The sequence below is a fragment of the Ursus americanus genome, chromosome 20 (assembly GCF_024610735.1).
Source record: "Ursus americanus isolate L20-20 chromosome 20, mUrsAme1.1.p, whole genome shotgun sequence".
In the NCBI taxonomy this organism is placed as follows: Eukaryota; Metazoa; Chordata; class Mammalia; order Carnivora; family Ursidae; genus Ursus; species Ursus americanus.
In genome coordinates, this window is record NC_142146.1 from 37994591 (window position 1) to 38021231 (window position 26641).

Genomic DNA, 26641 nt, shown 5'->3' on the forward strand with positions numbered 1-26641 from the left:
GATAATGCCCTGAGTTGGTAAAAATGTGGCATAATGGGTGCATTTACAAAATCTGTACTTGGCACCTCCTATGTGTCAAGGACTAATGCTAAACACTCATGCATATTCAGTGCAACACCGTCCCCTGCACTCAAGTGGCTAACACATTGTTGGCGGGAGGGATACCGGACAGCCTTTCTGGAGGGCAGTCTGACAATGTAACTAGAGAGGAGTAATGGGTCTATTAGAGGACATCGTTTTAAATAAATGTTTTAAAAACAATTCTACACATTTTAAAGGCTCTTTCCACTTCAACTAATGTCCTTTCAACTGCCCTCCATTGCCTAAGTGGCAAGCTGATCCCTGGCCTCTGCATCAACATCACAATTAATTCCCAATAATGGCACTACCCTCTGACCAGCAATTCCTCTGCTGGATATACATCCTAATAAACCAAGCAGATAAGAACAATTACACGTGTCCTACAATTGCAACATTATAGATAAAGGCAAAAACCTAGAAACAGTTTAAGTGTATAAACATCTTTTGGTACATGTGTGTGATGGAATATTACACAGTCCCTAAAACAGAATTACAAGTATGTATCTGCAATGGAAAAATGTTCCCATTATAAGAGGCTATGATTAGTATGATTCCATTTACCTAAAAACTACATGTTCATCATAAGTTATATAAGCATAAAAAGTATGGCAAGATAAACAACAAATGTAAGAGACATTAGCTCTGGCGAGTAGTATGGAGAAATGTTTTACTTGTTTTATACTTTATTATTACTTGAAAAAAGAGCTTATGAACATGCAAGTGCTTGTTTTATAATTTAAAAAGCTATTGCCATTCTGGAAGGAAAAGAGAGAGAGGGAGGGAGGGAGGGAGGGGGGAAGGGAAAGAGCATGAGAATCAGTCACAGCTGTTGAAACAAGATAAAAATCTATAAATGAGGTATCTGTGTTTTGTAATTAGTAAAAATGAAATCCGCTTTGGAAGTAGTTAAAGGGGCTCCACTGGGATTTCAATAATTATAACATCCAGAAATAAAAGCCATGAATTTAGACATTGTTTACTTTCATCAAATCAACTAGGTTCAACAGCAGAAACAGAACTTTTTTGACTCAAAAGGACATATTTAAATAGGTTATAAACATCCAGTATCCCAACATTTCAGCCAGGTTAAGAGAAGTAAACCGAACCAAGTCTAAAGAATTTTTCCTAAGTACCTGGCTTTAATTCATAGCTTCTTGGCAACAGGGGCTTGACACTGTCCAGAAGCCAATTCCTGGCAGTTGGTGTATTTATTAAAAACAAAAATTTAAAGACCTGCCTTGATTTGGGCTTTGGCAATTCCCTACATTAACTAAATGAGATCAATCACCTAGGGAAGTAGCTTGGAAAAAGAGCTAAAAACTTAGCCAAATCTTGGCACAGGCACACAATTTTGGCTCAAAATTTTATTTCAATTTTCTAAGTAATTAGAATCTTTCTGTTTTCCATTAGAATTGTCTAGACACCAAAGATTTCTTTCACTCATAATTCTTAAAAGGGGTTCCAGTTCCAGTTAGTCACCTTCAATATGTCCAATTAAAATGAAAAATTCAGTGAAATAACTGTGGTTTGTCTACATGATGCCAGTATAAGTTATTTTTTCACAGTACTGACTTTCTGGAAAAAAAAATGTTTTTTGGCCTGAATTAGTTTTTGGAAAAACCTTCACCCAAGCCTATATCACATCCTCCTAGAAGAACCAAATTAATAACTTACTCTAAGAAAGAGCATGCCTATTTTAAAGGTTTATAAATATCTCAAATCAGAAATAGTGGTATATCCCCCACACACAGAGGGTTCAACTTCAAAGGAAAAGATAACCTTCAGCCCTAAATAGTTAGAAAATGACCTAGTTTGTGGTGGCGTAGGTGTTTGTCGAAGTCGTACAAGTCTGGGCTAAAGGGGTTAGGCTCTACTACATGCAAATAATACCTTAACAAAAAATGGGAAAAAATGACCTAGGCAATTTCGTACTTACTAGTAAGAGGCTAATTATAGATCATACAATCCTTTGGCTTTCTTCCCTCAGATATTTACTTGCCTTATTCCCTAGCTTCCTTCTAGTCTCTGGCTTGGTCATAACATCAAAGATGCTGACCACTCTATATAAGCACTTTCTAATTTACTATGATTTTTCACCAGAGTACTTACATCTATGTGATAAATTGCATATTAATATTTACCTGCTTAGGGGATTATTATCTGTCCACAGCCCACCCACTCTCAGAATTTAAGTTCCATAAGGACAGGGGCTTCATTCTGATCTATTGCTGTATCTCCAGAACCTAGCACACCCTGCCTGAGACACAGCAAAGTTCAACAAATATTGTTGCATGAAAAAGAATACATGAATGAATACATGAATGTCTGGATGGAAGCACATTGTGAAAACTAAGTCTCCTATCTCCAACCACCACCTAACCCTTCCCCGGTGATGGCTACTGGTGCCAGGTTGTATATAACCTTCCAGAAAGATTCTAACTATACAAACATATATGCATAAATGTTCTTTTTTCCTTCACATATAGTTGAATACTGTATCGGTTTGCATGTTGCTTTTTTCCCACTAATACTGTAACTATCTTAGATGTCTTTCCATACCTGTATATATAGTTTTATTGCAATATTTACTTTACTAACCACATAGTATTACTTTCTATGGATCTACAAGTTTATTTATCAATCCCTTAGTAACAGAAAAGCTTTTAATATTACAAACATTATTAATAATATTTTTTATTACTACAAATAATACTGCAATGATTGGTCATGTCTTTACTCATACTGGTTGTGCCAAATGACTGCACCGATTCACCCTCCATACAGAAATGTATAAAAATGCCCATTCCACACATCCTTACCATCTCAGTGTGTTAATCGAACTTTGTCAACTTTTAGGTTAAAAACAGTTTCTCATTTTATTTTGGTTTTAATTTATTATAATGAATAAGGCTGACATGTTTTGCTTTAGGCATTGAAATTTTCATTCCTGAAAATTATGCCCACCTTTCTATTGGCTGTTGGTGATTTTTTTATTGGTAGATCCTCTTTAAATATTGAAAAAAATAAGTATATTCTTTGTTATGCCTGATGCAAATATTTTTCCCAATTTGATATCTGCCTTTTGCTTTTATATATGATTTTCTTTGCACATTTTTAAAGAATGTAGCTTGTTTGTTTGTTTTTTTAGAGAGACAGTGAGAGTGGGGGGGGGAGTGAAAGGGCAGAGGGAGAGAGAAAATCCTAAGCAGGTTCCACACCCAGCACAGAGCCCAACTTGGGGCTCAATCCCACAGTCCTGATACTGACTGGAACTGAAATCAAGAGTTAGATGCTTAGGGGCGCCTGGGTGGCACAGTGGTTAAGCGCCTGCCTTCGGCTCAGGGCGTGATCCTGGCGTTCTGGGATCGAGCCCCACATCAGGCTCCTCTGCTGGGAAGAGCCTGCTCTTCCTCTCCCACTCCCCCTGCTTGTGTTCCCTCTCTCGCTGGCTGTCTCTATCTCTGTCAAATAAATAAATAAAATCTTTAAAAAAAAAAAAAAAAGAGTCAGATGCTTAACTGACTTAGCCACCCAGGTGCCCCAAGATTGTAGTCAATTTTATAGTAATTCTTTTCTTTTGTGACTTTTGTGTCATACACAAGAAGGTCTGTTAAGTATGTTTAAATATAAATACAAAGGTCAGAGTAACTGCAAAGTTTATTTATTTATTTTTATTCCCCTTCTTGGAAGTGCACATTATATACAGACATGCTACATTTTACTTATCTTACAGGTTTGGTATTTCCTGTTGGCTATGCTGTTCTTCCAAATTAGCTATCATTAGTTATATACTAAGACTGTATTAAACATCCCCTGTGTTTTCTTATAATACCTTAATGCCTTCATTTTAAATTTTACATCCTTGACTCACCCGGAATTTATTTGATGTGAGAAATAAAAGATCCAATTTTTTTCCTCAAATGGCTACTTTTTTAAAAAATATTTTATTTATTTGTGTGAGAGAGAGAGAGGGCGCGCGAGCACATGAGGGAGGGGCAGAGGGAAGAGGCAGAAGCAGACTCCCGACACGGGGCTCCATCCCAGGACCCTGAGATCATGACCTGAGCTGAAGGCAGATACTTAATTGACTGAGCCACCCAGGCACCCCCCTCAGATGGCTATTTTTAATGAATAGTCTACTCCCTCCCCCCCATGCTGCTATGTAGTGCTACCTTGATCATTTACTTATTTGGGTCAATTTACTGACTTTCTATTCTGCTCCACAGATCTGCCTATTTATGTGACAGTATCACATGCTTTTATTTCATTCATGATTAACGTTTGCGCCAGAGAAGAAGCAGAGTCAGAACAGGAGTGTCAAGCATTTCTTTCCTTTCTGTATTAGCCTTTTAACTATTTGTTAATAAATGCTGTAAAAGACTATCAATTGGTTTCAAATAAAGTACTAATGAGGTCAAGTCACAGGTCAATTCTAGAACAGGCGAATTCATTTTGCAAAGAAAAAAGATTCCACACCTTAAGACTATTTCTAATTTCAGCCAGCCATCTAGAAAGCAATGTATGTCACTGAAGAGTGGACTAGACAGAAACAATACGGATGGCTCAGAGGATATTTATCACCTTTATCTGACAAATAACTCAGGCTCAATAGTTCAATGTACTACCTGCATAAGTAAAACACATTAATAACGCATAATTAATTTGAAAAGGCAGCATATCCAACTGGAAATGCCAAACCTGCAAGATAAGTAAAACAGAGCATATCTACATAACCATAACCACGACATCACTACAAACGGGAGGTGTGAGAAGATAAAAGTTCCTAATATTGGGCGCCTGGGTGGCTCAATTGGTTAAGTGTCTGCCTTTGGCTCAGGTCATGATCTCAGGGTCCTGGGATTGAGCCCCGAGTCGGGCTCCCTGCTCAGAAAGGAGTCTGCTTCTCCCTCTCCCGCTGCCCCTCTGCACCCGCCCCCTGCTTGTGCTCTCTGTTTTGCTCTCTCTCTTAAATAATGAATAAAATCTTGAAAAAAAAAGTTCTGAATATCTACAAACTTTCATGGTTAAAGTGGCCTCTAGAACCTCCCTCTCCATATTTGGTTCTACAATGGAATTCAAGCAGTCTACAGTACATAGAAAAGGACAGAAGATCCGAAATGCACATATCTACATAGCATAGGCGTGGAAGAAAAGCCTAGCTGTTTTTGCAGCTGTCAGAACACAGGACTTCTAGGATTCCCCTAAATGGACCACCTGACCAGGATCTTTCCCTGAACCAAAGAAAGGCTTTCCATGAACAAAACCAAGAACCCTGAAATGGCCACAACAACAAACAGGCTCTTAGCCCTAAGGGCATACTCTTAAATGGGTTAATAAATCTTTCTGTCAGTCTCTTCTACATACTCTCACTAGTAGGATCAAATCTGTTCTGGCTTTGATAAGCATTTTTACATGGAGGATACCTTTTAAAATAATTAGCTAGTTTTCTGTTTCTCTGGTATCTAAAACCATAAATGCCCTGAATTCTTCACTTTGAAAGGAGAAAAAAAAATTCTTTCTTCATCTTCCCATATGCCAGAATTTAAACAGCACCTCTTCATTTCTTAAATGAGCTCCTTAATTCAAGCTCTGGCATCTGGAATATTATCATTGTTTTCATTTAGTTCATCAAACCTCAAAGCTAAAAAATCTTAGAAATCATTTAATCCATTCTCACTAGGTTTTCTTTATAGTACCTCTTCCTTTCAATATTTTTTGAATGTCTGTCCAAAAATATGTCTCACCTACAGGTTTGATTCTATTGCTTTTTCACTGGCTTCTTTATCTTTAGTTAAAACATGTCATTTTGTCCTTTTTCTATTATCTTGCTCAGTAAAGAAAACCTTTAAATCTTAACTTTCTCGTTTCTCTTCTACCTGCTGAATTAGTATTTCCCATTTTTTGGACAATATATCTTCTGATTAATACTTGAATTAGTTTACCATATGGTCTCAGACAACTTGGCTCTTCAAATCCTTCATAGCAATTCTTCCCAAATGTGCCTGGTCATAAGATATAAAGGGGGTGGGGGGTGGCGGCGGGGAAGTAGTGTCCCTCTTATTCAAAATGCACATTCCTGGGCTCCACTCAACATTCAAAGACTCAAAATCTAGGTGGGAATGCCTATTTTTAACAAGTGCCTCAGATGACTCTCAGGATCAGTCAAGACTGGGGAAGACTGCTTTAAGGTCCCTTTTTCTCTTTGTTCAAGTTAAGGAAGTAATGGAGTGTAAACAGACTCTTTCCATTACACTTAATCTCTTTCTAAATTTTTAAAAAAGAATGGGCTGAGTGACCCTTACTTCTACAGTCGCTTGTTTTTACATGTTATATCTTTTCAGTGTTTAGCCTACATTCAACCCCTACTTCCAGCACCATCACTACAGCCAGTACACCCACCAGATGGCACACAGACACCGTGTGCATGCCTAGTAAAAGAGTGAGTGGAAAAGAGCACATTTTATCTCGTACTAACAGCCGCCGAATGGCTAGAGTAGATCAAGGCAGCTGGGTGCAACCACAAGGATCAGAATTTAAGAGTATTAGAATACCAAGTACACTTAATTGGAAATCATCCTCGTGAAGAAGCCCACAACCCCTCTAAGATGGTAACCTGCCCCAGACTATGTTAAGACATAAATCATTTAAAATTTATAGTGAAGGGGCACCTGGGTGGCTCAGTCGATTAAGTGTCTGCCTTCGGCTCAGGTCATGAACCCCGGGGTCCTGCGATCAAGCCCCACATCAGGCTCCCTGCTCAGCCAAGAGCCTGTTCTCCCTCTCCCATTGCTGCTCCCCCTGCTTGTGCTCTCTCATGAGTGGTCACTCTCTCCCTCTCTCAAATAAATAAATAAAATCTTTAAAAAAAATTTACAGTAAGGAGAGAGATTTTTCTAATATTTATAAAAGATGGCAATGACTGCAGACAGACCTACAATTTAAAAATTGCATTCTTAAAATAAATTTAAAACTTTAGGACACTTAAACACAAAAAGACCAAAGACCACCCATGAATTAGTTTCAAAGCAGTTCTTTTCCCTAGCAAATGAGAAAGGGGATCACTGAATTCCATAATACTATACTCAAAGTTGCAATGATCCATAATCTTATTTCAACAGTATGTTCCATTTGAGAACTATTACTGAAGCTACATCGAAATCATATTTTGAAAAGCAAGAAATCTTAAAATTAGACATCAATATCAACAAAAATCTTTTAATTAAAATCTTATCCATTAAAAGATTTTTCAAAAAAAAAAAAAAAAGATTTTGCAAACTTTTATACCTAAGTTCCCGGGTCTACTTGGCACACCGTACGTGGTCAGTTAGCAGTCTCTTCATTTTTCTGTCAGAGACATTGCCAAGAGAGTGACAAACTTTGTACCATAAGTGAGCAAAGTGCCAAAAACCAAGCCCCCTACTGATGGTCTCCAACTTTAGAGTCCAGATCCAAAAGTTCATTTACAAAATGGTTGCCTGAAACTTGGTAGAAAGAAGTAAGGCTGTTATTACATGCTAGGTTCCTGGATCCTTTCGCAAGAGTTAACTCATAATGTACTTCAAGCACAATATTCATACTCTTTTATCTGTTCCTAAACAACAATGTAGATTTTCTTTTCAGAAAAATATAGGCATCAGGCAAATCTTCCCTCTGACCTCCACACCTCAGAAATGAGAGATTTTTAGGTTGCTGTTGTTTCTAATTGCACACATTTATATGTAAGGCAGAGAGAATGTCTACATTAGTCACTCTCTGGGTATTTTAACTTGGAAAACCATGAATAGGTAAGGCTCAGATTCCCACGGACTCTGTGCTAAAGAGTTCATACACACAAGGTGAAAACTATAGGTATCCCACTCCAAAAGTCTTTCAGTATATTACTCCTGATTTGAAGGGTTAACAGACTCAAAGATTTCTGTACTGTTGTTGCTGATGCTATTAAATAATCTGTCATGCCTACATTTATAATCATGACACAATTTTTGATAACTACACTCTAGGATGTTGTCATAGATCATATGTGGGGCCATCAAATGTTTTTTAGGGCTATCTCTTTCATCAAGCTTATATATACTTTGATGAAAATTGTAAAAATTTTTACTTTAGTCAGGCCTATAGTTTGTAAATCCATTTTTTTGAGGAGGGGCTCGGGGGAGAAGCAGAGAGAGAATCTTACGGAGGCTCTATGCCTGATGTGGATCTCCATCTCACAACCCTGAGATCATGACCTGAGCCAAAATCAAGAGTCAGACACTTAACTGCCTGGGCTACCCAGGCACCCTTATAAATCCATTTTAAACTCCACGTAAGTTATTTTACTTATCTTAGAAAGAAAAAAACCCTCAACTGCTACCTACTGCTCTTCTTAAAAAAGCAAAATGTATGAAGATCAATTTTAGAATCTTATTGTAATCTTAATTAAAACAATGATCTGTTTTATGAACAGATGAACAATGAAGACAAAGCTTCAAAATCTCTAAATTCTGTCATTATGTGAAACAAAGAAAATTTTCAGAGAAGCAGACAGATCCAAGTAAAGAGCAAGAGAAATTTTTAATAATCTCCTTGAATGTTGGCATCTTTTCCTGTCTTCTCTTTAGGCCAATTAAACATTTAGAAAACCGTTTAATATTTGTTCCTTACACAAATTTTGAACTATGGTTTACAGAATTTTTTGGCTGTTATCTGTTCTTACTAATTTTACAGTTTAGGGTATGGTGAATTTTTACTAAGTGCCTTATATGTGAAAGATCTGGTGCTCAGCATCGGTTTTTCAAGAGCGAACTTTAAGAAATGCGTAAAGTTGTAATGTGTATAAATGCACACTATACAACAGCACAGAACTTCTCTTTGTTACTTGTAAAAGGAACGGTTTTTGCTCGTTATGAATTCCATAGATTAAAAAATTATTTTTTAAAATTTTCACTGCTTTCATTACACGCATATTGCTTCCAAGCTCTTCCTTTGCTACTTTTTTTCAACAAATAAACATTTTTCTCTGTCCATTAGCAGCCAATCCAAAGAAAGCTTCCTTTCTTTCTTTTTAGAGGTTCATTTCAATTAAACTCAAAATATTTCTCTCACATTTCTTATTCAAACATCTTTTTGGAGTAAGTCTTATGCTTCTCACTGAAGATAAAAGGATCTCAAACTATATGCAAATAATGTTTCATAATGCTATTTCATTTTGAGCCTTAGTATCTATTGTGCAATTACAAACTTTTGCAACTTAAGTATTCCTTATATATTTTATAATGGCTAGGCTTTTTTCCAAATATTCTGTAGGATTTAATGATTTTTTCCATAACTTACATGCACTAAAATTAACTTTCTCACATTTCCATTAATTACACATTAATTTTTTAAGATTAAAAAAAAAAAGCCTCTCCAAAAGGTATATTACTCTACTGATTCTCAAATTCTAAGTATAAAAGAAAAAATTTTAAATGACTAAGTTTTATTTATTCCCTGATTAAGTCAGATTTATGACCTCCCCTCCCCATTCCAGCTACTGTGAATTTTGAATAAAACAACCTCAATTGTAACAGAAGAAACATCTGTTGCTTTTTTCTTCATCAGGGCTTTCCTAACTGAAAGAAAGGCTCTCTGCCTGACCTCCTCTCTCACTCCCCCTCCCCACGCACACTAAGTTCCTTAAAACTCTTTTTTAAGTAAATGTATTATTTAAAATGTTACTGTATCTACTTAAAATGTCATAATTTATATAGAAACATTCACTTCCTTATTAAAATTCAAAGAATGAGTAAATGTTATATACATCAAAAAGCAAGAGATGTGCCTGGTAGAATATTAATTGTAACAAATGCAGACTTCGAGAGTACACTTGAAGTGATCGACTCAATCAAGTTGTCACACATTCAGGCTCACTCAGTGTTATTTAGGGTTAAGATTTTCTTCGCAGGTTCCAGATTCATATAGGATCTTGCATGCTGTATTTCCTTTGCCAATCCAACACTAACATAATGGCAGTCACTACCCCAAGAGGCAGACACCAAATGGTGCCACCCACACTCTCACACTGTGCCTCATAATAAACCATAAAGCAGTGGAATGCACCGGCCCCTTTATGAGCAAACAATGCCTGAGCTTCATTAGAATACAGCTGACATTTTCAAAGCACAAATACTTTTAAGAAAAATGTACTAGGAAAAAAAGGAATGAAACAGCTATAAAAGCTGAAATATTTTTTTAAGTGTCAGGCTTATTTCAAAGATCTTGAGGAAGCATATTTTGCTGTTGACAATTTAGAAGTTTTCATAAATTAAAAAAATGTATAGTTAAGGGCAAAGCTTATTTTATTAACTACTAGAAAGAAATGAAAGTAAAAACTATCATTTGAATTGCATTCACAAGTAATTAACTATGAAGTACCTTCAAAACTATTCATTTCCTCAACTGCTTTCCTAGTTCTTGAACGAGGAAAACTGAGCTCTAGAATTATTTTCACATTTTAATTGATTTATATAAGTAACTGAGTGATAAACTAAGCTTACTCTACCCCTCCCCCCTGCCCAACCCAACCCCCATACCCTGTAGTTTTCCTGTCTGCAACAAGCAAGGACGTCTTGAATTCAGCGTGCTCTTGGCTATTTATCAACTTAATATTGCTGCTGCTGGAAGAATATAAAATAAACGCGGTAAAAACTCACCCAGCAGTAAGAAACAAAATGATCTCTCTTACCTGGTCTAAAGAAGCATGCCTCTCACTGCAGTACCAACAACACTCTACAGTCTTTGTTACCATTCAGTGGAAACTTGAGACTGTGTCAGACATAAGCAATCGAGCTCAGAAAAGCTCAATTTAAAATACTTCTCAATAAAACTAAAAAGATGCTCAAGAAAACCGTTTAGGTAACTGGCTTTCAAAAGACATATGAATACTGTCTAATGCAACAAAGATCATTCAAAAGAAACTGGAAGTGTAAGTCTTAAGAGACAAAGGGGCTTTTTAATGTGTAGAATCTTACTTTCTTATTAAAGTTTGTTTTAAAAATATGCTTAAAATAAAAGTGGTAAAATGATAAAATGGCTAACTCCAAGCTAACACTTTTCTAAATATCACTTGAATTTTAACTAGCTAAAAAAATAAGATTAAACTTACTCATGAAATCTGCATAATTCGAATTGTACATGTCAGGGTATTTGCCGGCTCCAAAGCAGTCTCAAAGCAGGAGACCTTAATGCATCTTGAAAGCAGAGCAAAAGCACCATAAGTTTCAGGAAAAAAAAAAAAAAAGGAAAAGAAAAAACTTAAAAAGGAGGAGAAACTCTTGAAAAACTGGCCGGGGCTTTTCAACCTGTAATAACTGTCTAGCTTCTCTGGGAGGAAAAAAAAAAAGTCCTGGTCCTGCCCACTGAGATAGGAGGCTATGTTTCAATGCCAAAATGAATGACAGGTCCATTTCTGATATCAACAAAGAGCAGCTTAGCTGTGCTCGATTTTTTTCACTTTCCCACACGGTTAGAAGTTCCAAATTTTTTCAGGTTAGTATCTTTATATCTAGGGTTAAGCACCTTTCTCCATTTTCTCAAGAGGACCCCATTATGTTGTCCTAGTTTTTTAAATGATTAATTAAAAATACATACCTAATCATTTTACTGTTTTGCCTAGGCAAGAAGCTAAACAAAAGATGACCTCTAAAGTTCCTTTCCAAAGCTATCTTTTGTAATATCAGATCACCATATGACTAATTATTAATATTAATAAGCTTTTCCTGCATCCTGATATGTGGGTACGAGGAGAAACTAAGAGTAAGTAACAAATATAAAAATAAGGTAACTGAGATAAAATTTTCAACTAGCTAGATGTAAAAACATTTAATAAAGTACATGTGTGTGATTATACAAGTTTGAAACAATAAACACTTCCATCAATGACATATTTACTGAATGCCTATTATGAGCCAAGCACTACTTGGGGCTCTGAGGATATAGCAGTGAACACAACAGACAAAAGCCAAACAAAAATCCTTGTCTTCAGTGAGCTTATTTGTTTATATTTCAGTTCCCTGAACACGCAACTCTCCTAGATAGACTAAGATATCTCTTTCCTTTTTTGATTGGTTACCACCTAATCTGAAATAGTTCCCTCTGAAAGTATGTCTTGACAACAGCTTCAGGAGGGAAAAGATTTAGTGCTTTCTTCAGTGTTGTGTCCTCAGTGTCTAAAACAGTGCCTATTAGACATTCAAACAGATACATGTGAGTGAAACAGATCAAAGAGAGCTTTTTCTTAGTCAAACTTTTCTTTGCAAACAGACTATGTACCACCTATTACACTTACATGCATAAGGGTGTTAATTAACTTGGGTTACAATTATATAATAGCTTAAAATTGAAAAGACAACCTATATGGCCCTGTATCTTTTCAGATTCTAAAATCTGTTCTCACTATCAGATGTGAGGTCACTATATTTGAGTTAAAATTCCATACACTAAGTTTTCGTGGACTATCAGATTTCAGAGGAGTTTGAATAAAAAACGAATTTTGGAAATTTACATGGCATCCCATCAGTTTTGTATATGTGGAAATAACTTTAAATTCTGCTGCTTCTGCTCATTCTTGGTCGCCTTACCATAAATCACACACAGAAAATAAGTGCACACCTCTAACCTGTCAAATCAGCCAGAAGTGCCTGCACATGTCCCCCATGGCCAGAACATTCAGGGGCTAGATAGATATGGTCACACCTACTCTAGTATAGTTTTTTTTTTTTTTTTTGGACAGAGAGCAAGCACAGGAGGACAAGCAGGGGGAGTGGCAGAGGGAGAAGCAGGCTCCCCACTGAGCAGAGAGCCTGACAAGGGGCTTGATCCCAGGACCCATGGGCTTGACCCATGACCTCAGGTCATGACCTGAGCTAAAGGCAGACACTTAACTGACTGAGCCACCCAGGCGCCCCTCTGGTATAGTCTTAAAACAAAAGGAAATTAAACTTCTCAGTACTCAGATACACTCATCATACTTATAAATAGCAGAGTATCCCTCCCTCCCCCATCCCACTGCCAGAGCTGGACAATGGTTACAAGTTGAAATACACACTACCTGGAATATTCACACATTCAATACGTGTTCTAACAAAAAATCTAACAGCAACCCAAGGTCAGGAAGACATGTGATGACTGAGGTCAAGTAATGGGTAAGATAAGGTGCAGCCAAAGCAAGATCTCACCAGGAATGGTTCCTATAGGAGCGATTTTTCTTTTCCCTAACCATCATTCATTCTTTCTTCAACCAATACTACTGAGCACTTCTAATGTATCAGGCACTGAGTTAGGGAGCAAATCGACCTGCTCCCTACTGTCTACCCCATAAATCTGACCTTAAGCCTATCCCTATTTTTCCATGTTTCCTTCTCCATGTTTGCCTTCCTTGCCAGCGCCCCTTCTCCGGTCCCAAATTCTTCACTTACACAGCCCTTCAATCTACTTCCAAGCCCTTCTCGGCAAGCGTCATCATCACTAGCTTCTGTGTTCCTTTACAACTGTATCACACACTTTGGGGGAATTATGAGTCTTCCTACTGGCATAACAAAATACATCCTGTGTATGTCCTCTCAAACAACTTCTCCTTAATCTTACTTAGAAAATCCACTAAGTGTCATATTATTTACAACTACTGGTTATCTAGAAAATACCAAAGGGGGCTAGGTATTCATTCCCCCAGGTTTATAAGCTAATTTATTCAGACTAGAGTTTGCTATGCTTATCGGTAACCTGACCAAGTACTAACCATATTTTACAGGTACCTTTCTGATTCTATAGGCAGAAGTGATATTATGATAGCACAACCATAGTTTTTATTTGCCCATTCCTGTTAAAGTAAGTATCTGCCAGGTCCATATTGTGAGGGATGGACATTACCTATGCTAGTTTCCTATACTTACTTACATTTTGAAATAAAATGTCTAATCATCCTGATGAGAACTACATCTAAAGCAAAGCGTTCCTGCTACCACTTGCATGGATAAGTGATAGTTTCTTAAATATATCATGCAGTAAAAGTAACTTCACCTTCACGTGATCCTTTTCTTCTTCCCACCTTTAAATATAGACATTTTTCAAGGATCCATCCTTGATGATTTTTTATTCAAGATTTATATTCCCTCTTTGAAGGGTATTACTTATTTCCATGGCTTTATCACCACTATATAGATGACTAGGAAAATTTATACTTCTAGCCCTAGTCTTCTCTGTTCTGCTCTAAACTCTTATTTACAATTGCCCATTGGACATCTCTGTCTCCATGTTCCACAATCTCAAGTCAATTTCTGCATTACAACCAGCTCATCCTCCTATGTTCTCCATTCTCGTTAAAGGCATGTTCATCCAGAATAGAAAGTGATTTTCTATTCTTGCTTCCTCCTCACCATCCAAATGCCCACATTGTTTCGTTTTTTCCCCCTAAAACACACATCATTCCCCTAGTTTAAAAACAAAAGAAATAAGAAATACTTTTGATGACGTCCTGACTACCCTATCAAAAATAGTGGTAGCCTTAAGACATACATGGCTATTTAAACTGATTAAAGTTAAATGAAACTAAAAAATTGATTTTTCCAGTTGCACTAGACACACGTTAAGTCCTCAACAGCCACATATGGCTAACCGCTTACAGATACAAAACATTTCCATCATCACAGAAAGTTCTATTAAACATCTCTGGTCTAGAGCACCTGGGTGGCTCAGAGGGTTAAGCATCTGCCTTCAGCTCAGGACATGATCCCAGGGTCGGGATGGAGTCCTGCACCGGGCTCCCTACTCAGTGGGGAGTCTGCTTCTCCCTCTCCCTCTGCCCCTCCCCTCCGCTCTCTTCCCCTCAATCCCCTCACTCAAATAAATAAAACCTTAAAAAAAAAATACAGTCTCTGGTCTACAGGAACAGCAAACTACTTAAAACAGTACTTTAAATTTTCCTCAATTTGGCCCCTTACCCTCTACCTTAGAAGGTATCAAACCTTATTTTCTATCTAAAACTCAACCACAACAAAAATCCAAACAACCTGATTTAAAAATGGGCAAAGGACCCGAATAGACATTTCTCCAAAGAAAATATACAAATGGCCATTATGCACATGAAAGGATTTCATCACTAATCTTTAGGGAAATGCAAATTAAAATTATAATGAGATCACCTCATAACCATTAAGATGGCTAATATCAAAACAACAGAAAATAAGCATTGATGAGAATGTGGAGAAATTGTAATCTTTGTGCACTGTTGATGCAATGTAAAATGGTACAGCTACTATGGAAATCAGAATGTTGACTCCTCAAAAAATTAAAAACACAATTACCATATGATTCTGCTGGGTCAACTCCACTTCCAGGTATATAACCAAAAGAATTGAAAGTAGGGTCTTATAGGGATATTTGTACTTCCCTGTTCATAGCAGCATTATTGGCAACAGCTAAAACATAGAAGAAACCCATGTGTCCACTGATGGTAAATGATAAGCAAAATGTAGTAAATACATACAATGGAATATTATTCCATCTTAAAAAGGAAGAAAATTCTGATGAACCTTAAGAATAGTATGCTATGTCACAAAGAGACAAATACTGTATGATTCTACTTATATGACTACTTAGAGTAGTCAAAATCATAGAGACATAAAGCAGAATGGTAGTTGTCAGGGGCTGGGGGAAGGGAGAATGGGAGTTACTATTTAATAGAGTTCAAGTTTTACAAGATGAAAAATTATGGAGATGAATTGTATGATGGTTGCACAGCGCTATGAACGTATTCCGTATCACTGAATGTATATTTAAAAATGACTAGGATGATGTTTTATGTCATATATATTTTACCATAATAAAAAAAATTGAAAAAACAAAACAAAAACTCATGTAGGAGTGGGAACAGAGGGTATGTGGGAAATCTGTACCTTCCACTTAATTTTACTATGAACTTAAAACTTTGCTGACAAAATAAAGTCTACTTTTAAAAAAAACACATATAACAGTCTTGGCCAAAATGCCTTTCTCCTCTTCGTTATCTCTTTAGTCCACCCACTCCTCCACATCCATTAGTAGGTCCACCTCTATTATAAGAGCTTCTCTTACTTCTTGAGTCTAACCTAACCTCCTACCTGTATATTCTTACATAAAATACATTAAAATATCAAGACCAGTACAGGTAAGATCAATGTATTATAAGAATAATTTTGGTACAATCTAAATTATAACAACAATTAAATTACATGATAAATTCTTAATGAGATGTTGTCAAAACTGCAAAATTAAGTTAGTTCATTCAATCTACACATATTTACCATCTGTTTACAACATGCCAACCTTAAGTAGGGGAAGGAAAAAAATATAATCCCTAGCGCCAGGAAGTTACAGTCTAATGGAGGAAACACTATAAACAAGCAAACAAATACAAAAATACCAACTGTGTCCACTGCTAGGAATGAAACAAGGGGCATCGAAGAGCTGGGAAGGGGTATTCCACGTGAGCCCTTTATACAAGATGCTCTAGGAAGATCTCTCAGAAGGAGTGAGATTTAAGCTGCAACTTGGAAGATGAGGACGTGTCAGCAAGGTAAAAGCAGGGAGGAGAACGTTTCAGGCAGCACAGAACTGTGAAAAGGCTCACATAACACCCGTAACCTTAAAAAAAAAAAAAGCAAATAAATGGAAACTGAGGAAGCCAAATAAAATATACATGAGGGAATGGCTTTAGGGAAAAAAAAGTAATTTACTAATTTTTGTTATTTACAAAAATAGTAGAAGGAACCCATTCCTTATTTTCTTATTTGAGGCTACAGCAAAGTACATGGGGAATGAATCAGGATCATGGATGCCATTCTGAGCAGAAGTCTAAAAAGGAACACCAGGATTACCAGACCTCAACAAATATTCTCTAAACACAATCATGAATGCACAATATTCCACTGTACATGTGTCATGGTTTATTTCCCTATATAAATGGATGTTTACATAGTCTCCATATTTTGCCATTATAAATATTATGTAAAAAACTTACGTAGTAAACACTTCTACACTCAAATCTCTCATTCTTTTTTTTTTTTTTAAGATTTTATTTATTTATTTATTTATTTGAGGAAGAGAGAGCGACCAGGGGGAGGAGCAGAGGGAGAGGGACAAGCGGACTCTGCACTGAGTGCAGAGCCCAGCATGGGGCTCGATCTCACGACTCTGAGATCATGACCTGAGCAAAAATGAAGAGCTTAACCGATTAAGCCACCCAGGGGTCTCTCTCTTATTCTTTTCTAATGATAAACTCCAAGAAGGGTTTTAGTAGGTGAAAGAATATCAACTGTTTTAAGGAGTCTGATGTGTATTACCAATTTGTTTCCCAGAGGACTTATACTGACTCACACTTCTAAGGGAAGTAGATTTAAAGAATAAGATAAAAGTATACAGGAGAAAATAAGAATCATCCACAATTCAAATACCTAGAAATAATTATAATGAATGTTTTACATACATATATCAAGTCTTTTTCTATGCCACATATTTTTCCTTTTCCAAAAAAAGCAGGGGAGAGATCACGCTGTACATGCTGGTTTAACTTTTTGAACTTAATAACATCTCTAGAATACCGTCATACATCAGTGTCACAATTACTCATTTATCACACTGCTTCCAATTGTTCATTCTCATCAACAATGCCGCAAACATTCTTTTGCTAAAATCTTCCCACAGGTCTTCCTTTAATTAGGATAAATTCACAGAAGAGAAAATGCTGAGTCAGGTTTGCATATTCTAAAGATTTTTGATATGCACTGAGCAAATTATCTCCAGAGAGGTTGTATCACTCTGAGTTCCCAGACCGGCCTCTACCAACCCCAAAGTAGGTATTAACAACAACAACAACAACAAAACAACCAAATCTTTGCTAAACTGATTGGCAAACATTGGCTTTTGTTATTTAAATTTGCATTTTGATTACTGACAAGTTGAATATGTATTTATATTTTTATTATCCATTTGCATTTCTGTTGTGAATTTCCCATGCTACTACTGTTTTTTCCTTGTAATGCTAATATTTAATTTATTTATTTGTATTACATTTAGTTATGTTTACTAAGCTTCCTCTGGTCTGTGAAGTTTCTCAGATCTGCCTTGTTTTTGATGACCTTGACAGTTCTGAGAAGTATTGGTTTGGTATTTTGCAGAATGCCACTCATTATGGGTTTTTCTGATTTTTTTCTCAGAGTTGTAAGTTATTGGGAGGAAGATCTGATCACATCATATCAAGGGTACCAGCTATCAACATGACTTATGACAAAGTTAACCTTGAGGATCAACTGGCCAGGGATATTTTTTTTAGGTTTCTCCACTGTAAAGTTACTCTCCCACCTCCAGCCTGTGTTTCCATAAGCTACAATTTGGAAGCAACACACTAAGTGCAGCCCACACTCACCGTGGGGTTGGAGGACTTAAGCTCTACCTCCTTGAGGAAGAATGTCTAAATTAGTGTCTAAATAAATTATTTGGAATGCTGTATGGAGACTTGTCTCTTCTCTCTCACCTCTTTATTCAATCACTATTTATATGAGTATGTACTCATGTATTTTATTTTATACTTAAAGTTAAAATCCAAAATTGCATTATTTATTTTGTTGCTCAAAAAGCTCCAGTTTTGGCCACTGGCATCTTTTTCAGGATGGCTCCTGTGTTGCTTTGGCATGATCCACTTTTTTTTTTTTTTTAATACTTCCTTACTTTCTGGTATTATAAAATACTCCAGCTTTATCTGTGTATTTCCTGCCCCAAACCTTCATTAGCTATTTTTCTAAGGAGCCTTGGATCCTTTTATTGGAGAATAGTATTAGAAACCAAGATCTGGATGGTGGGTGACACTGTTGGTTTTTAAAAACTCTAATAAGATTTGATTGAAACAGCATTATGTAATTTTTATTTGATTTGGAAAGAACTGTCAACTTTAAAATACTTATTTTTCTCTTTCAGGAATACAGAATTACTTTCATTTATTGTGTTATCCTTTATGTTTCTTAGTACATAATAAAATGATTGCTTTTTCTGTATATCACAGCAATAATAATTTAAATATCACTTGATACTTCCTCCATCTGCTAATACAAATATTCCAAACCTTACAGAGTCTCCAACAGCCTATAAGGATTTCCACAAGGCTTTAGAGGAGTGATCCTCAGCCTTGGCTGCACATTTGAATCAACTGAGAAACTTATATCCAAGTCACACTTCAAACCAACATCATCTGAATCACTGAGGGCAAGACCAAGGCATAAGTATTGTTCTAAAGGTATCAGGTGATTCCAGTGAGTATCTAAGCTAAGAAACACCACTTTTGTCTTTTACGTGGCTTCATTAAAAGCTCATTCTCAGTAAGTACTGCTGAGTAATGCTGCCTCCACTAGGAACAGATCACCTCCCCCTTCCTCTGCGGAAACACTGGCAGTCCATGAGATGCCAAAGCTTCAAGTTTTGCCTTTTCTGAAACAAGGAAGAATATTTTGCTCCCTTACTATGTTATATTACCCTGTAAGAGATATACATAGGCAGCACTACTAGTGACTTAACAAGATGATTCTCATTAAATTATATTTTAAAAGATAATTGTTTTGTTGTTTTCATAAAAACTTATACCTACCCTATTCTCATAGGATTCACACATGACTCAAATAGGTCTGGCCATAAGACAAACCCTACTACCATCAGGAATATTAAGAATCATTTCCCCTTTATAAAGACCAAGATTTTTTTTTAAAGGTTCAGCCTCTTTCTTCCCCTGAGATACAATGAACATAATCATAGCAACATTAGAACTCAAACTCAGCTCAACTCCTGACTGACTCAATCCCATAGACAAATGGACTAACAAAAGAAATGCACTCATTTCCAGGTTTAAATAATATTTACTTCAACCTCTACTGTTTTTTTTAAAAAAGATTTTATTTATTTATTTGACAGAGAGAGAGAGACAGCGGAGGAGCCTGATGCGGGGCTCAATCCCAGAACGCTGGGATCACGCCCTGAGTCAAAGGCAGACGCTTTAACGACTGAGCCACCCAGGCGCCCCTCTACTGTTCTTTCATACAAAATGGCTGGCATTAAAATTGTAACACACATGCAAAAGAGGGTTAAAAAAAAACTACTGCAAGAGCTAAAGCAATCAACAGAAGCAGACAGATATATGACCCAGATTTTGGAAATATCAGACAGGGCTTTAAAAACTATTTCAACTTTTTCATTATTAGACTGGAGGAAAATTTCTCCTTATCTTTAATCTTTAAAAGATAACTAAGAATCTAAACCAAAACACTTATAATGTATTATAGGGTTTATGATTATATAAAAACAAAAGATATGCTAACAGTGCATAAAGGATAAGAGCAGAAAAGGAAGTATATATGTGTGGTATAACATTCCTTGAAAGTAGACTATGATAACTTAGATATACTCTGTAAACCCTAGAACACTAAATATAAAAGACTTAAAAAGAGGTATAACAAATTAGCAAAGATAAAACGGACATAAGATGGAATCACAAGAAAAATATCTAATTTAACAAAAATAAATCAAGAAAAAGAAAGAAAAGGAATAGAGAACAGATGGGACATATAAAAAAAAAACATAGCAATATGGCAGATTCAAATACAACACCTCAATAATCACATTAATTGTAAATTACCCAGAGACCCTAATTAAAACTCAGAAATTCCTAGAACAAGGACTGTTACCAGGGATATACACAGGTATTACATAATGATAAAAGAAAACATAAAAAAACAAAATAACACATAACAATCCTAACTGTGCATGTACCCAACAACAGTTTCAAAATATTTGTAAGAAAAAGCGACAAATCAAAGGAGAAATAGAAAAGGCACCATTATAATTGGAGACCAACATTCCTCTCTCAGTAATCAACAGAACAAGCAGACACATAGTGAGGACACAGAAAATCTGAACAACACTAGCAATCAACTTGACATCATTAATATTTATAGAACACTCCATTCAACGTCAGCAAAATCCAGTCTTTTCAGTGGACTTGGAACATTAACTAAGATAGGCCATATAACAGATCTTGAGACAAACTGCAAACTGCAAAACAATTTAAACAACCTCCAAGGGATGGTCTCTGATCACAGCAGAATTAAACTAGAAATCAATTACAGAAAGATTTCTGGAAAATTCCCAAATATTAAACAACACATTTCCAAATTCACTGAAGGCTACAAACTACCAGCACTTGCTCAAGAAAAGACAGGCAACCTGAGTAGCCCTATACCTATTACAGAAATTGAATTCCCAGTTTATAGCCTCCACACTAAGAAAACTCCAGGCCCAAATGTCTTCAATGGCAATTTCTACCAAATATTTATGGAATAACTAATCTAACACTATACAAACTCTTCCAGAAAATAGAAGAGACATTTTCCAACTCATTTGATAAGGCTGGAACTAACCTGATACAAAACCAAACAAAGAAATCACAAGATAATTCTAAACCAATATCCTGCTTGAACACAGCCACAAAAACCCTGTTAATTAACTAGCCTTAAAAAAGAATGAAATTCTGATACATGCTACAATATGGGTAAATCTTGAAAATATTATGCTAAGTGCAACAGGCCAGACAAAAGGATCAATAATGTATGTCTCCACTTACGTAAGGAAGGCACCTAGAATAATCAAATTCATAAAGGCAAAAAATGAGAACAATGGTTACCAGAAGCTAGAGAAGGGGGAATATGGAATTATTATTTAATGGGTACAGAGTCTCTGTTTGGGATGAAGGAAAAACTGGAAATGGATAGTGGCGATTGTTGCACAACAATGTGAATGTACTCAAAGCCATCAAATTACACACCTGAAAATGGTTAAGACAGTAAATGTTATGTTATATATATGTTACCACCATAAAAAAGATCTTTAACAAAATGTTAGCAAACCTGATACAGCAAGAGATAAAAGAGGATATTACATTACGAGCAAATGGTGTCTATCCAAAGAATGCTGGCTGGCACAGATAAGCCAGAAGAATCTATAAAAAAGCTAGCAAAAGTAATCAATTTTAGTAAGCCAATGAGTTTAGCAAGGTTTATATTTTATCAAAATACACAACATACAAAAAAAACAAGAAAGAGTAAACCTGACTTTAAAAAACAAAGCAACAGAAAGCCAAATAAATAACAATGGTACCAGTGGACCTTCTTATCTTGTTCCTGTTTTATTTTATTTTATTTTTTTAAGATTTTATTTGACAGAGAGACAGAAGAGCGAGAGAGAGCACAAGCAGGAGGAGCAGCAGACAGGAAGAAGCAGGCTCTCCGCTGAGCAGGGAGCTTGATGTGGGGCTCGATCCCAAGACCCTGGGATCATGACCTGAGCCAAAGGCAGATGCTTAACTGACTGAGCCATCCAGGCACCCCTCTTGTTCCTGTTTTAAATGTGTGTTTCTAATGGAAATGTCTTAAATATGATACTGCCTAATAACTTAAAGATGGACTTTTAGAAAATATATTTCAAAGTATCTTTTAATTCCTACTTCATGAGAGATTTTTTAAAAAGCCCATGAAGTATTTCAGGCAAAAATATGGTTCCCCTTGATCTACCTATATAAATGTATTATTGGTAATAGACAAAAATATGGTTCCTCTTGATCTAACTATATAAATGTATTATTGGTAATTTCTTATTATTAAATCAAGCATCTTTACTTTCTGAGACAAATACTACATGGTTCACGGTACACAGTTCTCTTATTATAATGTCAATTTTATTTGCTAATAATTTGGGTTTCTGCTTTTATAGTTGTGTGATTGGTTTGTAACTTTCTGTACTGTTAAATTTTATTTTATGAGTTAAATTAGTTTTGTTTCATGTACTGAAAGCCTTTGGTTTTATACTTTACTTGTTTTACTGCCTGAATTATCTATTCATAGAAACAGGAAAAAAGCTTGCCCATAAAACTATGAAGAGAAGAGTCTTTTTACCCCCTTAAAGATTTATTTATTTGAGAGACAGAGCACAAGGGAGCGGAAGGGGCAGAGTAAGAGGGACAAGCAGACTCCCCGCTGAGCCTGATGCAGGGCTAGACCCCAGAACCCTGAGATCATGACATGAGCTGGAGCTCTATGCTCAACGGACTGAGCCACTCATGAACCCCAAGAAGAGTCTTTTTCAAAGTAATCTTTGGGGACAATATTTCCACTTCTTTCAACATATTAGACTCCAAGTTTTCTACTTTTTAAAATAATCAATTTCGGGGGCACCTGGCTGGCTCAGTCAAAAGAGCATGTGATTTTTGATCTCGGGATTATGAGTTCAAGCTCCACATTGGCAGTAGAGTTTACCCAAACAAATTAAATAAAACAGACTTAAAAAAAAAGATTAACATAATCAATTTGGTAATTTATATCCCCCCGCAAATAATTTCTTTCATCGGTATTTTCAAATTCCTTAACATAACTGCTATACAGTAATCTGATAATTTTTTTTAAAATTCTATATACAAATTCCTCTAGTGTTCCAACATTTTGCTAAATGATGTCCTAGAGTTTGTTTACTATGGCCAATCTACCTGGATTTTTCAGTTTTACCACTTTTCTATCTTCTGATTTTTGTTCAATTTTGTTTCTATTTTTATATATTCCTCCTCTTGCTAACCTTTGCCTAACTTTGGGAGGTGAACTCATTGTTTCACCCATTTTATTTTTAACTTTTTAAGGTTTATTTTTTTAGTAATCTCTACATCCAATGTGAGGCTCAAACTTAAGACCCCAAGATCAAGAGTTGCATGTTCTTCAGACTAAGCCAGCCATGTACCCCTCATTCCATTTTAAAATAACAAAAGCACATACACAACTGTGGCTGCATCCCACATATATGTGTTAAGTGTGTGTGTAGATAAAATTATAATTTCTTATTATTTTTTAACAGTTGTTGCAGTTTAGGTTTCTGCATGGATTTAATTGTTGTTTGGGAAGAGAACTGACAGGTGGACTTCATTCACTGATTTCAAATTTTATTGCACTGTGGCCAGATACAATGGTCTATCAATTTTTGCTTCATAGACTACACTGTTATTTTTGTTTTCTAGTATGGTAACCATCTTTAAATGTTCCATGAATGCCTGAGGAGAAGGGTTTTTCTTTGTTTGTAATGTACCCAGTGTCAGAGTTGAATTAATGCGAGGAGGGTATTCATTTAGGGGGGTGGCACAGATGGGAACTTGGTTATATATGGGAGATTAATCACACAAGTAAACACATAGAGGATAATGGGAGCCAGGACTTCTGGGAGACTGTTTAGCTTTGTAAGCCACCACCAACCTGTCTTCCAAAGCGCCTGCATTTTCTGTAACAACGAATGGGAGTCCTTTTTGCTCCACATCCTTGTCAACCATTTGGTATCATCATCTTTTTGGATTTTAGGCATTCTAAAAGGAGTATAGTGCCATTTCACTGTTTTAACTTGCAATTCCTTAATGACAAATGATACTAAGTATCTTTTCATTTCTTATTTGCCTTTTTTTTTTTTTTAAAGATTTCATTTGAGAGGAGAGAGTGCACACACATGCATGCAAGCGAGCACAAGCGGAGGGGAGGGGTAGAGGGAGAAGGAGAAACAGACTCCCTGCTGAGCAGGAAGCCCGATGCGGATTTGATCCCAGGACCCCAGGAACATGACCTGAGCCAAAGGCAGATGCTTAACTGACTGAGCCACCCAGGCGCCTTTTTTTTTTTTTATTAAAGATTTTATTTATTTATTTAACAGAGAGAGACAGCCAGCGAGAGAGGGAACACAGGCAGAGGGAGTGGGAGAGGAAGAAGCAGGCTCCCAGCGGAGGAGCCTGATGTGGGGCTTGAACCCAGGACTCTGGGATCACGCCCAGAGCCAAAGGCAGACGCTTAACGACTGAGCCACCCAGGCGCCTCTTATTTGCCTTCTGTATACATCCTTTGGTGAGGTGTCTGTTCACTTTTTAACTCAGCTGTTTGTTTTCTTATTGTTGTTGAAGACAATTGTTGTTATTATTCTTTTTATATTTTGGATACCATTCTAGATAGTAAAGAATTTCTTACCCAAAGAGAAGTCTGGCTTTCCCCTTAGTTCCTGGGAGGTAATCTCTAAGTCCTTGGAATGTCTTACCTGATAAAAGTGTCTTGAACAATATGATTTAGGGTGGAGGCCTTGAGCCACAACGAGATTTAGGATGGGGGCGTTTGGGTCACATCAGTTGTTCTACTGAGGGACTGGAGACTTATTTAGCCAGCCACATGAGCTGCTAGTCAGAGTTACATGACTGAACTCCAATAAAGACTCCAGATACCAAAGATCATGTGAGCTTCTCTGGTTGGCAATACTTTGTGCAAGCTGTTAAACATCAATACTGGGAAAGTAACACTGTCCATGTCTCCACTGGAAGACAAGTGGAAACTCCACATTTGGTACTTTTCTTGACTCTGGCCTATGTGTCTTTTCACTTGACTGGTTTTAATCAGTATTCTTTAGCTGTAATAAACCATAACCATGACCACAATAGCTTTTAATGAGGTCTGTGAATCCTTCTCAACCTATCAAACGTAAAGGTAATTTTGGAGACCTCTGAACTTGCAACTGGTGTTAGACGTAAGGGTAGCCTTTTTGTGCACTGCTCTCTAACTTTGCAACTGGCCAACACAACTTTATCAGATATGTGTTTTGCTGTCGTATCTAAAAAGGCATTACCAAACCCAAGGTCACCTAGGATTTTCTATTTTTCTTCTAGATGTTCTTTTTTATGTTTTACACTTAAGTCTATGAATCATTTTGAGTTAATCTTTGTGAAAGGTGTAAGGTCTGTGTATAGGGTCATTTTTTTGCATGTAAACTTTCATTGTTCCAATCTCATTTACTGAAAAGTCTCTCCTTTCTACATAGAATTGCCTTTCCACCTCTGTCAAAGATCAGTCGACTGTATTTCTGGGCTCTATATTCTGCTCAATTGGTCTATGTATCTATTCTTTCACAAATACTATACTGTCTTGATTACTATAGCTTTATGGTTAGCATAAAAAATCAGGTAATGTAAGTCTTGGATATTGTTTTTTGACCCAACGTGAGTCTCTGTCTTTTAAATGTATTTGTTAATGTATTCATTTTTATTCTAATTATTGATAAGGTGGTCTTACATTCTCTCACTCTTTATTATTCTTGCTGTTCTTTAATATCATCTCCTTTAACTCTGTCCTTTGCTAATAACACTGTAGACATTTTCTTTTTCCTAATAATACCATATTGTTCCATTGTCTTTTGCTATTTAGTAGCAAACAGAAACTCTTTGATTAGTTTTATTTACAGCTTTCATAGCAGTCTCCTTTTCACCTTTGTCTGGATGCTTACAGTGTATCTTTTATTTTTATTTATTTATATTTAAAGATTTTATCCATTTATTTGACAGAGAGAGAGAGAGAGCGAGAGCAAGAACAAGCAGGGGGAGTGGCAGAGGGAGAGGGAGAAGCAGGCTACCACTGAGCAGGGAACCCGACATGAGGCCCAATCCCAGGACCCCAGGACCAAGACCCAAGCCGAA

At 36.4% G+C, this 26641-nt stretch overlaps 1 protein-coding gene across 10 annotated transcripts in view; it reads right to left on the reverse strand.

Moving 5' to 3' along the window:
* The window catches only part of TFDP2 (transcription factor Dp-2), a 188677-nt gene that overhangs the window by 73120 nt on the left and 88916 nt on the right, over window positions 1-26641 (reverse strand). For 3 of the 10 annotated variants that reach the window (XM_045791910.2, XM_045791911.2, XM_087870250.1), the window contains exon 1: window positions 10784-10896. The exons of 6 other annotated variants lie outside the window; for them this stretch is intronic. Coding sequence is in view for 1 of the 4 variants with exons in the window: in XM_045791909.2 (XP_045647865.1) it covers window positions 11204-11234 (31 nt within the window). In the remaining 3 variants the exon portion in view is untranslated. Of the gene's footprint in view, window positions 1-10783; window positions 10897-11203; window positions 11295-26641 lie in introns of those variants that run through there. One more of the 10 variants, XM_045791909.2, reaches the window with a different exon arrangement.